Raw genomic sequence first — 14,878 nt, 5'->3', positions numbered from 1 at the left:
AAGACTCACAAGCAGCCTAGCGTTTCCCGTTCGCAGTTTCACGAAAAACTCGACCTTAAACTTCTATTTTCGGGAATTCGCTATTTTCGCATTCCCCATAACACACTTTGTTTGCCTTCCAAATTTGGCATAAACCATTGTTTTCGAATGCTCTTGGGAATAGAAATATTCATATATACATATACCATGAATATACTTACTCTCGATAGCATTTGAAAGCAATGGTTTATGCAAAATTTGAGAGGCAAACAAAGTGTATTATGCGGAATAGAAAAATAGACAATGCCTAGGAAACAAAACTGAACGACGGAGATTTCATTCCAGATGACAATCCAATTTAAGCAATTATATCTGATAGACACCTGAAAAATTAAGGCGGCTTCAACATTCCTTTCAATTTTTCTACAAGGGATAGAGTTTCTTCATGCTCCCACATTCGGCGCCGTTGCTTAGCGCTTTTGCCAACCAATGTGGTTAAACTATCTTCCGAGGTTCTTTAAAACATGTTTAGATGACCGGACTGCGATCGCTGTGTGAATACTACTAAGTCTACCCCATGTCTACGCCTCAAACAGAACTTCCGTTCACATATTATCCACAAAATATAACTTCCCAGATGTCGTTCAGCATGAAACTGAGGAGTGTACCAACTTTGCATGAGCTAAATCGACAGGGATGATGCGGATGCTTGACGAGAAATTTGAAAATTTATCTCGTTCCAAGCAACCTCAAGTTTAGTCATAACAGGTCATTTTTTGGAAGGAAACGCTAAACACGTGCACCATGGTGTCAACCGCTGACCGGTTGGCTGAGCATCGGACTACCGTAAGTTCAACTCCGGCAGGATCAACCTCAAGGATCTTTTAAATAACTGAGGAGAAAGTGCTGCCTTTGTAATTACATCCGCAAATGGTTAGACTTTTCGACGTGTTCTGATATAAGGACTATAAAGCGTAGGCCCCGTCTTCGCACATTCCTTGTTCATAAATATCCCACACACTATTCAAAAAGGACAGGCAGGGAGCTCTTGGTGTTGTGGTATGGTCTGACCGAGAGTCACAAGTTTATTTGCATTTGGCCATTGCCTTCGACCCTCGTAAAATAACGACTTCACTTCAAGTCAAACGCAAGTGTGGGGCGTACAGAGCCATCGTTTTTCTCCATGAAGTGGTGATGCCAGCATAAGCGATTAGTACATCACCACATTTTGTTGTCCAGAACAAAAGACACTAATTGACAACAAGTTAAAACGTCTGCGTCAATCTCGTCCCCAGAGTCCGCTTTTCTTTTGGTCAGCACCCAGAACACGGACTCTGACAACTTCCAGTTTATGCGCTTTCGAAGTGAAGGTCCATTTTTGTAACCGTTGGCAACCACTGTTGTTGTTTCAAATGTCTGAACGTGCGTAGAAGAGCCGTAAGTCCGTGATTTGCGGACTTCCTGCCTTGTAAGTGACCAGCGCCCGTATTCTTGATGCTGACCAAAAGAAAAGCGGACTCTGGGGACCCGATTGCGTATGCGTGCGTTGCTAATGCTTGCGCATACGTCATGAGTGAAAACCAACCCTCGAGCACCCCAAACCCCAGGCACGAAGAATAAAACTAAACAAAAAAAGGAAGCTATTAAAATTAGTTCTATTCAATACAATTAAAGGGGACTTTCCGAAAGGTAGATCTCCCATCTTTTTCGCTGTAGGTTATGAAAGCTAAAAAAAACCCGAACAAAACAAATTTACCTTTTCCTGTTCTTCGCTGCTCTGTTCCGTCGACTCTAGATTCTTCCCAGCTTCCTTGATGGCGGAACTCAGCTCCTCAAGTTGACCTTCTAGCACCTTTTGGTATAACATGTGGCTCCATATTAGCAAATTATTTCCTTCTTTTCCAGGCTAATAGCAATACTTTTGATATTCAAATTGGCCAGCCACTAAAGCGATAGAACCCTTGGGTTCGACAGTCAATTAACCCGGCTACGGTTGACGCGTTACGAAGAAGACGAAGACGAAGAACAAGAACAAGAAGAAGAAATGTTTATTGCCAACAAAATGTTGTATTACAATACGATAGTGGTTATAAATGGTTACACTGTATATTAAGTTATAAGTTGTAGACCTAACCGGATAACTCAATGTTGTAACCAATTCAAACCCTTTGCGAATAGAACTCTTTGTTCCAGGTATTTCCATATCATTTAAATATAAGTGCTACATTATCATGAAAATACAACACACTAAGAATCTTAATCCCGGAAGATTTCAATCGGGTACAACTTTGAGTTGGCCGATTAGATCTATTACAGTGCGAACGGGAAAACCGTGAACACCTGAAATATGTCAGGAATGTTATTTCTCAGTGTCCAATCACGCGTCCGAAATCCACTCGCTAAACCGCAGAGTGCTTACTGTCGTAATATCGGCTTAAGATTTTCCAGGTAATTGATTTAAGTTGAGCTAATTCTGGTAGTTTAAGCTCTGTGACTACTCATAAAGAAACAAAACAGTGCATGTGTTTGTCCTTCCACCAATCACTGGCGCTCCGAAGTAATTGTTGGTTTCAACATGTGGCGCCGTCGCGAATACCTGTATTATAACGGATATTCAGTTTGCGGTTTTGGCGCGTGAACTCCTCAAACATGATTGGCTTAAGAGCAATAAGTATTCCTGACATACTTTGGGTGTTCACGGTTTTCTCCGTCGCACTGAAAATGTGTAATTTATTCGTTATTGGGGCTTAGAGACTAGAGAAACCGTGAGGTTTTCGAGCTAGCCCCTACAACAATAGATGGGAATGACGTAACGATCAGCATTACTGCCAAACCTGTCCATTGAGGAGGGATATGAGAGGGGAGGGTGACAGTTTATGTGACAATTTATGTGAAGACATTTGAATAGCGCTTTTTTCCACCAAAGACTTGAAGAGCTGAATAACAATTTATCGAGAAATTCTATTATGGGGCAAATGGAAGCCGTGCCAATTTTATTGAAATTACTCTTAGGATTACCAAGTGTGACAGACCATAGCACTTGGAACTCCATGTCTTACCCTTTTCGAACAAGGTATGCGTGGCTTTGAAGGAACCACATAAGAAACATCTTCGAAATGTGGGAAAAAGTATATTAAAATTTTATATCACCGCAGTTCTGAATGTTACTTACATAGTAACGAAAGGAAAGCCTTTCATTAGTCTTACATGCAATGACGCGATCTCAACATACAATGAGAGGATTCCTTACCCTCCAACGGAATTTTAAGAACATATGTCAAGGTTGGGAAATGGGTCGTCGCTTTTATTGGTTCTTATCCGATAAGACTAGAATGCTTTACTATTTGCAGATGTGATAACAAAGGCAGCTATTTCTCCTCGGTTATTTAAGACCAAAGGTATAAGTCCGGCCATACTTGAACCAACAACCTCCACACAAAGTAGTCCAATGTTCAAAAAAACAAGTCGGCGGCGATTTGTGTAACTAAGCGATTTTGAAAATGTGTTTGTGTGGATGACTCGTCAATTTAAATTTAGAAAACAGTCATACACCTTATTCCAAAATGGCCGCTATTTAGATATTCCTTTGTTTTTATTGAAATTAGACCTTGATGGCTCGTTCAAGGCAAAATATTCTTTTGAATTTTCAGCTCAAGAACGAGGCATCAAGGGCTAATTTGAATAAAAACAAAAGAATATTTAAATGGCGGTCATTTTGGAATAAGGTCTGTTGGTTTCCATTTTCTCACCTCATTCTGATGCAATATTTTATTATGCTCTTCCAGCAATGACTTGAGTGAAAGACTCAACTCGTCTCTCTCGAACATAACGCATTCCAGCTGTTTCTTTGCAGCCTGCATAGGCAAACAAAATTTGCAGTGGGTTATACTAGATTGGGGGAACAATGGTCTATTTCCTTCCACTAGTACCCTCTCAGTCCAGAGATCGTTTTCATTAAGTCAATATTCAGACTCGAAAGAGTACTCCTGGTCAAGTTATTAGCCTGGTCTTCTTTCCTTAGTCTCGTACTTCTCAAGGAAATCTTGATATCTTTAAACCTGGGGAACTACAATTATAGGTTGGTGTAGCAGTAACTCGCCTTCCACCAAATTCGGACTCGACGTCTTAATCAACTTATGCAGGTTAAGATGGTTTTTCTAAAGGCACTCCCACTTTCTCCTCTCAGAAAAAAACATTTGATTTACGTCCTTTAATTTCATGTGATTGGATTTGATTTACAGTCTCCACAATTAGTAGAGCACTTCACTTCTCCTTAACCTCGTTCCCAGGGTCTTTTACCTCCCCACCCCAGAGGGAACGAGGCAAGATAGACACCATTGCAGGCTGGTCACGTGTCTTAGTGACAAATTTTCCACCTCGGGAAGGGTCCGCGCTTTTCCGAATATTGTCGACGCTGGTAATTGCCCACTTTCGATATATTAAAATTCAGTCCTAAACAAAAGGCACCATCTCGAGGCTCCGGGGAATAAACTCATACAAATCTTTGTATTTATACTCCAGAGCCTCGAGATAATGCCTTTTGTTTAGGACTGAATTTTAATATATCGAAAGTGGGAGAGAATCTTCTTTTTACCTCGTTTGCTTCAGTAACATTTCTGTATTGTTTTTGAAGTCCGGTCACTGAGTCTTTTAAAACTTCATTCTCCACAAACAGCTTTTCGAATTCTTCGACAGTTCCCTGTAAAGACAAAAGAGTAAATGAAACGCCTCTCTCTTGAAATCATCTTCTATTTTTTCGTCTCACTTCCGCTTTTCTTTTTGTTTTACTTCAAATGATTCCTCCTTCCTATGTTAGACTTCACTATTAAACGTTCGCCCGGGCCCAGATAGTCAAGATACGCAGAGCCAGTCGAAACCTCTCTTCTAAGATGGCGGACCAGGCTGAGGTTTTTGGTAATGCCACATAATTATTAACTTTTCCTTCTTTTCGGATAGCAGCCAAATCTAATAGTCATTCTTTATCGTAAAAGTTACCGTTTTGCGGTTTCAATTCTTAAGCACCGTCAATCAAGGCGATTGTTTTTTTTCATCTGAAACTCGGAGCACATTTCTCGTGCAGTGCTGTATATTTTCTCGACCCCGTCTTACCAATTTTTCGTTCTAATTGACCTTGGAGCACACCATTTTGTGCTCGCATTGGCGTTTCTTTTTTTCCTAGTTTGTACGCGAAAACGGAAGAACCTGAATTTTTTCAAGTTTGAATGCTGAATGCAGTGATACTTAGACTAAGTTTACACTAGAGGAAATTCTTCCGGATCCGTGACGAATACGGAACGTTTTTGTACTGGATTGGTATTGCCGTTTACACACAAGAGGACGAATGCGAACTAAAAACTCCCCGGTTTGGTCATGTGTCCGGAGATTTTGAATCCGGAATTTAAAGTGGGAACTTTGAATTCGAAAACTTCTGAATCCGGAGAGTTTTGTTGTGTAAACGATTTTCTCTCGAATCGTCTGTCGAATCCGGATATTTTTCCGCCAGCGATCTTTTCAGTTTGCGGTAAAACCCAAATGGAGCATCTCGTGCTAACATTGCTGGCGGTCTCCGGTTGCCTAATTCCTAATCTTGCTAATGTTAAATTCGCTCTCTAGAGTGGAGGCGTGCGAGCACTCTCGTTTTCAGGGTCTCTTTGTCCACGACAATGGAGACCCTGGGAACGAGGTTGGCGAGCGAGTTGGCGACAAGAGATGCGACGGGCACGCCTCATGGCACATGCTTTGTTGACAACAGTCACGTAGGAGTCCTGGATATCGACGGCCAAATTCGATTTGAATATGTTACGTTTTTTAATCTGCAGAGAAGTTGAGAATTAAAAAAGACACCAATAACAATAGAGAAATGTACGACTTCTGGTGGACGAACAAAAGAAGCTAATGAGAGATCTTTTGTTTTTCGTCCACCAACATGGTGGCAATGACGTCACGTGAAAACCTCCTATTCGGTAGTTACCTTCTTTAATTGGCACTTTTTGCCTGGAAAGCCATTAAAGTTGCGTCACGAAAAGTGTCATTTCTACTACTTGCCCTTCAGTCGCACGTATAACCAGTCAAGTTGAGGCCACCGCGAAAGAAAAATGTTGCCGAAACCTTTTTTCTCGAAATTTTCCCCGCAACAGGAAGTAGAAATATTCCTGGACGCGTTAAAAAACATTTTATTTCCCTTGCAAAAGTTTTTTACTTTGCGCGCGACAAGAAACATTTCGGAAACAATGTATCGTCTTCGGCAGGGGCCTTTGAGAATTGGCATTTACTTTGGTAACGGCACGAGAGAATTAAAAATATGGCACGTGCAGGCCGTACATCATTGTTATACATCTCGAGTTTCCGTAGTTACTAAAACGAGGAATAAAAATAACCTAAAATGATCTAAAATGAGCTAAAATGAGCTTTCAACTGTATGTAAAAGACCTAACATGATCTAAAATGACCTAAAATGAGCTACAGCGGTATCCAAAATGATCCAAAATGACCCACAATGACCTACTCATTTTAGGTCATTCTAGGTCATTTTAAATACCGTTGTAGCTCATTTTAGATCATTTTAGGTTATTTTAGATTATTTTAGGTCATTCCGCGTTTTAGGAACTACGCTAGAGTTTCACTCAACAAAACGAGCACTGTGATTGCTTGATTCTTGATTCTCAGCAGCTGTTGCCCGCGTTTGTTTACTTTGCTGCGATTGTTGAAGGGAAAATCTAAATATTTAACAAACCTGAATGTGTGGTCCCTAGGGAAACTAGTTAGTTAAGTTTTCCCTCGAGTCCTGATGTTTCCTTCGACTTCGTCTCGGGAAACATCAGTACTCTCAGAAAAACAAAAGTTACTGTTCCCCTCGGAACCATACATTTAGTAAATGAGTGTATAATATTCTATTGTCAAGTTGCATGCCTCAGTGGAAAAGTAAGATAAATAAACCTGTCTGAATTACACTATTTTTTGTCTTTAAAAAAATACCTAAATAGTATGAAAACGTATGACTCTCCTTTTGTGGAGTTGCTTGGTATCTGTAGCTAACAAGAAAGGAATGAGCCAGAAAACGCAAATTTCAGCCTAAAGTTTGTCGTAAACGAGCTCCTAAATCTCTCCAATAGTGTGAAGTAAGCAAAACAGTGGCTGTGCGAGTGGATTTTAAAATATATCTATCCCGTTCTCTGCAAATAACCGACAATCTCGAATTCTAAGGAGATCGTGACTCGCAGTAAATTTCTCTTTCTTAATGTGAACACCGTTCATTTCCACGATACCACGATTATTTCGTAATGATTAAGGGCGCGTTCGATTGACCCTATTCCGGAATAAGAATACTTGGAGTGATGACTTAAAACGGTATGTCTGGCGTTTTGAAGCAACAAGGATAATAAAGATACGTTTAAAGTAGCATTTTAGCAGGTGTTTGACAATTTTATTGTGAATGTCCGTAAGAAAGAAGGATTTCTACCTTCTATTCCATGTATTCCTATTCCGGAATACGGTCAATCGGACGCAACCTATACTAAATGTAGTGGCACAATCCCGAAACGTTTGGAAAAGTAATCTTGTAATTTCAAGTGACGTTTTTGTCACGTCGCTGTTGAAAGAGATTCTTCCTCAGAGAAATCCAAACTTTTAACAACTGTGCAAAAATATCTGTCTCCATTACCTTATTCTTCTGTTCCAGAGCTTGAAATTCCTTTCTACTCTCACTCAATGCTGCTTCCATGTCTTCCTTCTCAATCTTGACAACAGAAAGAGTCTTTCTCAATTCCTGAAGGACAAACAAGATTATTCTCTATCAACGTTGACTCTCATAATGAATCCTTTGGGTTCGCAGTCAACGCAAGGACTCGGTTGCCAATAGTGTAACGACTGGCTTGTCAAAGCATGCAGCTCTCACGCATAAATTATCCTCACCATGCGAAGGGTGTATCAAAGTGCGAGGCATTGATTAATAGGGACTTTAAATAAAAACTACGGGAGTGTCTTGCACGGTAGCTTTTAACCGCAGAACAATGGAACGGATACGTCGAATTCCGCCTCTCCTGTTTACCTTAGGAGCCTCAAACCACTTTCAACACTTTCAACAAACTGTACTATTTGGAAAGGTTTAATTTACCCAAAATGTTTCACAAAACGGCATTGTTATGGTACCGAATGAAACACTGAACAATTGCTAAACAAGATGCACTCACTCGTTGATGTGACATAACAGATTACCATGGCAACAAAAGAGCCATCTTACAGCAACATATATTTTGTATTTAAAGGAGCACTGTCATGTTACATTTGCTGTTTTTAGGTCAAAACTGGGTAAAAATCTAAATTAGTACTTTAGCTCACACGTGACAATCGTGGCAAACCTATGAGAAGATATGAAATGTATTTATGACACAAAGAGCGATTCATGTTTAACTTTTGGCGATTTCTATCCTCTCCATCCTTGGCCGCAAACAACAAATAGCTTCAGTTCACTTCAATGGTTATTGGCAACAAAACTAGAGCATTATTTTTTGGTCTTCATTGATGCAAAGACGTCTCTTAGGGTTCTGAAGTTTAACTAAAATAGCGTGACACTGCCCCTTTAATCGGTTACGGTATATCTCAAAAGGGAACTCGGTGCACCGAGTTTTTAGAAGAAGAAGAAGAAGTTTTTAGAAGGCTAATATAAAACTCAAAAAGACCCTTGCAGAGGCCTTTCTCTCAAAGACTCTGCCAAACTTCCCTTTTCAATTTTTTCTTCCAATAGGCTATTGAGCTCCATGACTCTCGGGGAAATTCCACTAGCTTTCTCCGGCTTCGTTTTTGACTGAGCCCCTCGTAACCTTCATCAACGCCCGTTTCTGTGACATGAAATTTACTTCTTCGTTAGTTCCGTGGATGTCGGCCTGAATCTTGCCCTATCATTGCTAGACTTTTTCAATTTAGAGGGTTTCGAACCCTTATTTCAATACGCCACACATCAAATGAAGTCCATTGGTGACCCTCAATTCTTACTGCTGGGAAGTGATAAGCAATCTAAGCCAATACTCAAAGAATTCCGTTTTTGAGATATAAGCGTTTAAGATGCTATTTTGTTACCATGGTAATCTATTACGTCATAGCAATGAATGCATCTTCTTTAGCAATTATTTAGTATTTCATTTGGTATTATAACATTGCAGTTACAAGGAACAGCGCGTTAAAGGATTAATTCTTACAATGAGACATTTCCTCCCATGTTTTGAAACTGTTTTGAGCAAACTTAACTTGAGCAATTCGTAGTTCGTCGCGTAATCTAGTTTCTCTTGGTTCTTAAATGTCATGCCTACTTTTAGAGAAATAAGATATTTGCTACTTCATCCGCGTGGTTATAATTTCATTTCAGAAAAATAACTTTTAGTTCTTTACGAAAAATACCAGTCTGACAACTTGTCTTTTCCACACTCGTCGTACAGCGAGTTTGACTTTGATGGTACGAAAGACAATAAATGTTTGGCAGAGTTTCGGGTTAAAAAGCAACATTTGGAGACCCTTACAGAGCCCTTTATCTCGACGAGCCGGTAAGCTTTCCTTCTCAATTTTTTCTACCAACAGGCTATCGATCTCCGTCACTAAAGGGGAAATTCCACTAGTTCTCTCTTCGTTTTTTATCTTTTCTAAATACTTTGCTTTGACCACACCGTATGTTTTACCAACGCCCACGTGTGACATGAAACTGAACTTCTTCGTTACTGTTTTAAGGGTTGATAGTGTTTAGGACAAATCTTGCCCCTATCATAGCTGCATGAACTGTTTGAATTTATAGGGTTCACGAACATCATTTTGTCGACTCCATTCCAAGCAACTATCAAATCAACAAAATTATAAGCTTAACGTAAATAAATATCGACTTGCAAAAATTACTTGATCTTTCGCATCAAACTGCTGACACACGAGTGACGAATGAATACAAATAGTTGAAGCACTTCCATTTGAATAAAGACATGAGAAAACCTGTGCCAATAATTGAAAGCTAGCCGAACACGTTGTTTGGGGTTTTTTGAAATCAAAACAACTTTTTAGTTAAGAAATCATCAAAGAAGACCAGAAAACGATGAAATACCTATGTCTTTCCATTTAAATTCAAGCATTAACGTATTTATCATGTAAAGTACAACATTGAACAACAGACTTTTAATACGTGCTTTCCACAACGGCCTGCCACAATCTCCTACGTGTTCAGAAAGCGTACTTTTTCTTCCGCTGCTCGTCATTATTAATATAGGCAAGCCTAAAAGCGGGAATACTCTATTATCGCTTATTTATGTTTTTGTTTTCAGATATTTTTGTAACAAGTCTGCTTACCATACAACCAGTCCGGCCTGCTCATTTCTTTAATTTAGATTAGTCTATTTTCTCGTGCTCTTTCTTTCTCTTTTCTCCCTTTTAGTTCACCATTATTCAGCCTGTTTTCTCGTGCCTGTACTTGCTTTTTCTTCCGCTGCTCGTCATTACAATGCCGTCTCTTTACTCGGGATCTTCCTTGTTCTCTTTCACTCGTTGTTTGTCACTGATATCACGCCAGATTTCTCATGCATGCTTTCAGTCGTTCACCTTCACGTTAAGCACCGCTAATTCGTCGTCTGCTTACTGTTTTTCCTCTTCTTTTCTCGTTGTACGACATATTAAATAAATACTAAGCTTGCTTCCAAATTTCTGCTAAAAAACACAGTGTCAACTGCTGTACGCTGGCCATGCAACTTCCCGCCAAAAAAAAAATGCGGGTTCCAACCCATGCAACTTCCCGCCAAATGCGGGTTCCAACTCATGCAACTTCCCGCCAAAAAACGAGGATTCCAGGCTTCCAGCAGTGCGACATTTCGCGCATTAGCTTACATGAAAAGATGAACGTACGAAAGGACAGACAAAAGGTCGCACGATGACTTCATGACCAAAACCAAAAATTCCCGGGGCTACCATACTTTTTTAACCATAGTGCTTCGCTAAAACCAGACCGTTCACGGGTGGCGGGAAAAACAGTACTTCCGATCACCGAACTAGACACTTCCGTCGTCCTTGCTTAAAAGTCCGGTTAAAACTGTTTTCATCAGTTTTCAAAAGAAAGGAACCTTTGTTTCTAATTAGCAACGTTTCTAGTCACGTGTTGTAGAGCCTGAGCACGAATAAAGCTCAATAGCAATAATTCACCGCACATCAAAAATGATCAACGCTGTTTTGTATGAAAGAAACTGGACGAACCCGTTTTGCTTTTCACTGTTACTGTGTTTACTTTGTTATCATTTTACTGCAGAGAGAGCGGAACAACTTTTCGCCCCAGAATTAAAGCAACCCACCCATATCCCCTTCATTGCATGGAATGTCTTATCAAATCTGTGTTGGGGTTACACGAAAATACCCATAAAAATCTCATGAATGATGAGCATGCAGTCGAGTATGCATAAGTGATTATTGCGCATGCGTTCTACGCATCTCGAGATACTCGGGTTTCCTATGGGTGGTGCTCACTAATACAGGGATATTTTTGCACCGTTCAAAACAGCGCAGAGGAAACTGAACGTAGCAAGTGCTCTTGGGATCCAGAAAGAAATTTGGGAGTAACCAGTGCATTTTTCAGAGAGACTTACGATTCAATTTAGAAAAGAACGCCATGCCTTGCTTTGTATTTTAAAGCATTTTACTAATATTGTTTATTGATTCTCTTTGAAAAATGTGTGGTTACGCCCAATTTTCTTTTTGGATTTCAATAACACTTGTTAAGATCTGCTTTTCCCACATCTTTATAAACCACACAAAAATACCTTTGAATAAGTAGGCACCGTCCTTAAAAAAGAAAACATTTTTGGCACTTTTCTAAAGCCAGCGATTCGCGCAAGATAGAAAGACTTCAAGAGAGACGCTTAAGGGCTATTATGAGTACAAAGATCATCACGCAACCTACTCAGAACTACTCAAGAGGGCAGACCTACCAACACTAAAGAACAGACGACAGCAAGACGTATGCACCCTTATGTATAAAGTCAAACACAAATTATGTCCAGCTTATATTAGCAATATTTTTAATATTCATCATAGCACTTCTTTTTCTTTAAGACAAACTGATTTTAGCGTTCCTAGATACAATACAGTAACATATGGCCAACATTCTCTCCGCTACCTTCGACCAAAATTGTGGGGAAAACCTCCTCCTAAAATTATCACATCGGCAAAAATTTTGAACAGCTTTAAAAGCACCATTCGAAAGTTTGACGTTAGCTCTCTGTTAGACGACGGATGCATGCGTTGTTCTTGCTGTTCATCTATGTAATTAGTTATTAATTAATTACTAGGTGATAATATTATGATAGCATTTATCAACAAATTAATTCTTAGATTTAATTTTAACTTTATTTTCTTTACTTTTATTAAATCTTAGTTGTAAAGATTTTACCTTATATTTTAGTCTCCCCAATTAGTAAAGCACTTAGGCTCGGCTATATAAAGACTTGAGACTTAAAGTTGTCATTCATTCATTCACACATTTTGGGGCAATACTCCTGCTGTTTAAGTAAACCAACATGGAGATCGATGTTATCGATAGGTCTACAAAAATCCCAATTATTCCTTTACCTTAACAGGCACCTTGCTGAGATCTTCCTGTGATGAGCTCATTTCTTTCAACTTGTTTTTCAGCCTCTGAAAGTTTCCACACATTGATAAAAAAAGACAATTGTGACTGAAATCCATTTAAGCCTCCATGGCTTCCTGAGACTTGCAAGCCTTTATTTGTATTTCTTGACCCGTTTCATTGTAATGAGTATAAGACTTGTTCTTCGAAACTTAATAACAAGTTTACAAATTTAATAATAATGATGACAGTTCATAATAATTTTAATAACACTAATTCCATACAGAATGCCACGAAAATTAAGAACGTTACGAGCAAGTAAAGTTTCAGGAAAGTAAGCAAACTTTTCCTCAAGTTTATTTTAAAGTTTGTTGTTTTACCACGGCTAAAAACAGCTATAACTCTTCACAAATGCTGAACCTAAGCCTAAACAATATCTGGAATACCTTCTTGTCACACATTGCGCGATATAATGAATTTGGTATTCGCAGCTAAACGTTGCCATTAACTGCCAAGTACTTTGCTTACAACCAAACCAGTTTCGATTAACTGCTGAGCTAAGGATAATCATGGAAGCTAGAGCATCAATACAGGATAAGGTGATAGAATCATCAAACAGGTTAAGCTGATGAAGAGATTACGTCTTTTGGATGACGACTCTGAGCCACTTGCAAAAAAAAACAAACAAAATCACACACACAAATGACTGAGCTCTAAGAGACTCAAGGGAGCTAAGCTATTAAACCATTAATGACTCACTAAGACCTGGCTGCACCGCTCACCTAGTACGTTATGCAGATGCTACTGTAACCCCTTCACAAGAAAAAAACAGATGAAGTGAATGTCTATACTGTAGTACTTACATCATGATTCACTTTAAGTGTTTTGAAAGACTTAAGAGATTTCTCCTTTTCTGCTTTAACTTTGTTCAGTTGATCTTCAAGCTCCTGGAAATTCATTTACACAATAAATAATAATAATAATAATAATAATAATAATAATAATAATAATAATAGTAATAATAATAATAACAACTTTATTTCCACTATCAAAACAATTAGTAAATATTTACAATTTTAAACTATATATCGAAATTAGTTAAAATTTTAAAAACTAAATTATATCTTCACGATAGAAAACTGTTTACAATATGTGAATAATTTTAAAATAATAATAATAATAATAATACAAGATCATTCAATACAACTTCATTATAGATGTCCTCGGAGGTTTCTCAAGAGAGGTGGAGCGGAAAATTAAAGATCTGGTGGGAGACAAGAGTGAAACCATTACGCTACAGATGCAGAAGGTCATCTTGACCAGCTCGTTAAATATTGGAAGGACATTTAAGCTGAGTGGGAAGACTTTTTAAATGAACACTCTGATTGATTTTAACAGACATTTTATTTCAACAGTATTTAACCAATGATATTTTAAGACATTTATATGGTATTGTAATTTGTTTTTAAATACGATAGCAGACTTTAGTCGATGCTGTGGTTGGTTACAGTCCCCCACCCAGCCAAAAAGTGTACTCATTATTATTATTATTATTATTATTATTATTATTATTATTATTGAGTATTCTCATTTGGCTCAAGATGGGATTACTTATGATTTAACTAGTTCTACTAAGTGGGTTATCAAGCCAAATGGGAGAGAGAAAGCAAATTTGTGAGTTGATATAAATCCCGCAGAGGATGTGGAAAGGAAGTACAGTTCTGCCTTATTACATACAGTTCTACCTTCTTACCTTGACATAAAACTTGTTTTCTTCACATTCCTTCACAGCCATCTCTAAGTTCACTTCCACTTCCTGCTGTTGACTCTTAAGATTAAAAGGTGATGTTTCAGTAACTAAAAATTATCTTTATTTCAGCACATTAATATGTCCTTTAAAATGTCTTCAACATAAGGTTTTTATTCATCCAAACATAATAAGGGAGTTACTTCAATATTGCTGCCAATTCATGAATACAGCTTTGGCTAGGCTATAGGTGAATCCTACCTTTTGCATCATTAGTATTAGCCTTTCATCTTCTAATGAATCATTTTTAACAGTAAGCCTTCACGGAAAATTTGAACCCGAACATACATGTACTTGATAATCATTGAGGATTTTTCTTTAAAATTCTGTTTTTAAAATAATAATAATAATAATAATAATAATAAGCTGGGAAACTGGGAAATTACTAAGTATAACAGGTTTCTTAAAAAATCATTAAGTAAATTTGTTTATAACAGGTTGCGTTTTGCAAGCAAACATGTATTTTCATAAAACAATGATCATTATTGTCAACAACAACAGCGAAAAAGACT

At 38.3% G+C, this 14,878-nt stretch overlaps 1 protein-coding gene across 10 annotated transcripts in view; it reads right to left on the bottom strand.

Moving 5' to 3' along the window:
- Positions 1–14,878, bottom strand: part of LOC138028402 (GRIP and coiled-coil domain-containing protein 2-like) — an 84,344-nt gene that overhangs the window by 52,029 nt on the left and 17,437 nt on the right. For 7 of the 10 annotated variants that reach the window (XM_068875928.1, XM_068875930.1, XM_068875931.1 and 4 more), the window contains 7 exons: positions 14,313–14,387; positions 13,423–13,506; positions 12,562–12,627; positions 7,640–7,744; positions 4,574–4,678; positions 3,729–3,833; positions 1,736–1,831 (listed from right to left, as the gene is read on the bottom strand). In XM_068875928.1, the coding sequence (XP_068732029.1) occupies positions 1,736–1,831; positions 3,729–3,833; positions 4,574–4,678; positions 7,640–7,744; positions 12,562–12,627; positions 13,423–13,506; positions 14,313–14,387 (636 nt within the window). The remainder of the gene's footprint in view (positions 1–1,735; positions 1,832–3,728; positions 3,834–4,573; positions 4,679–7,639; positions 7,745–12,561; positions 12,628–13,422; positions 13,507–14,312; positions 14,388–14,878) is intronic. The other 3 variants (XM_068875933.1, XM_068875929.1, XM_068875932.1) reach the window with 1 other exon arrangement.

The sequence above is a fragment of the Montipora capricornis genome, chromosome 13, assembly GCF_036669925.1.
Source record: "Montipora capricornis isolate CH-2021 chromosome 13, ASM3666992v2, whole genome shotgun sequence".
Taxonomy (NCBI): domain Eukaryota; kingdom Metazoa; phylum Cnidaria; class Anthozoa; order Scleractinia; family Acroporidae; genus Montipora; species Montipora capricornis.
The sequence above is the reverse complement of the archived record's forward strand: the minus strand, read 5'-3'. Positions and strand labels throughout refer to the sequence as shown.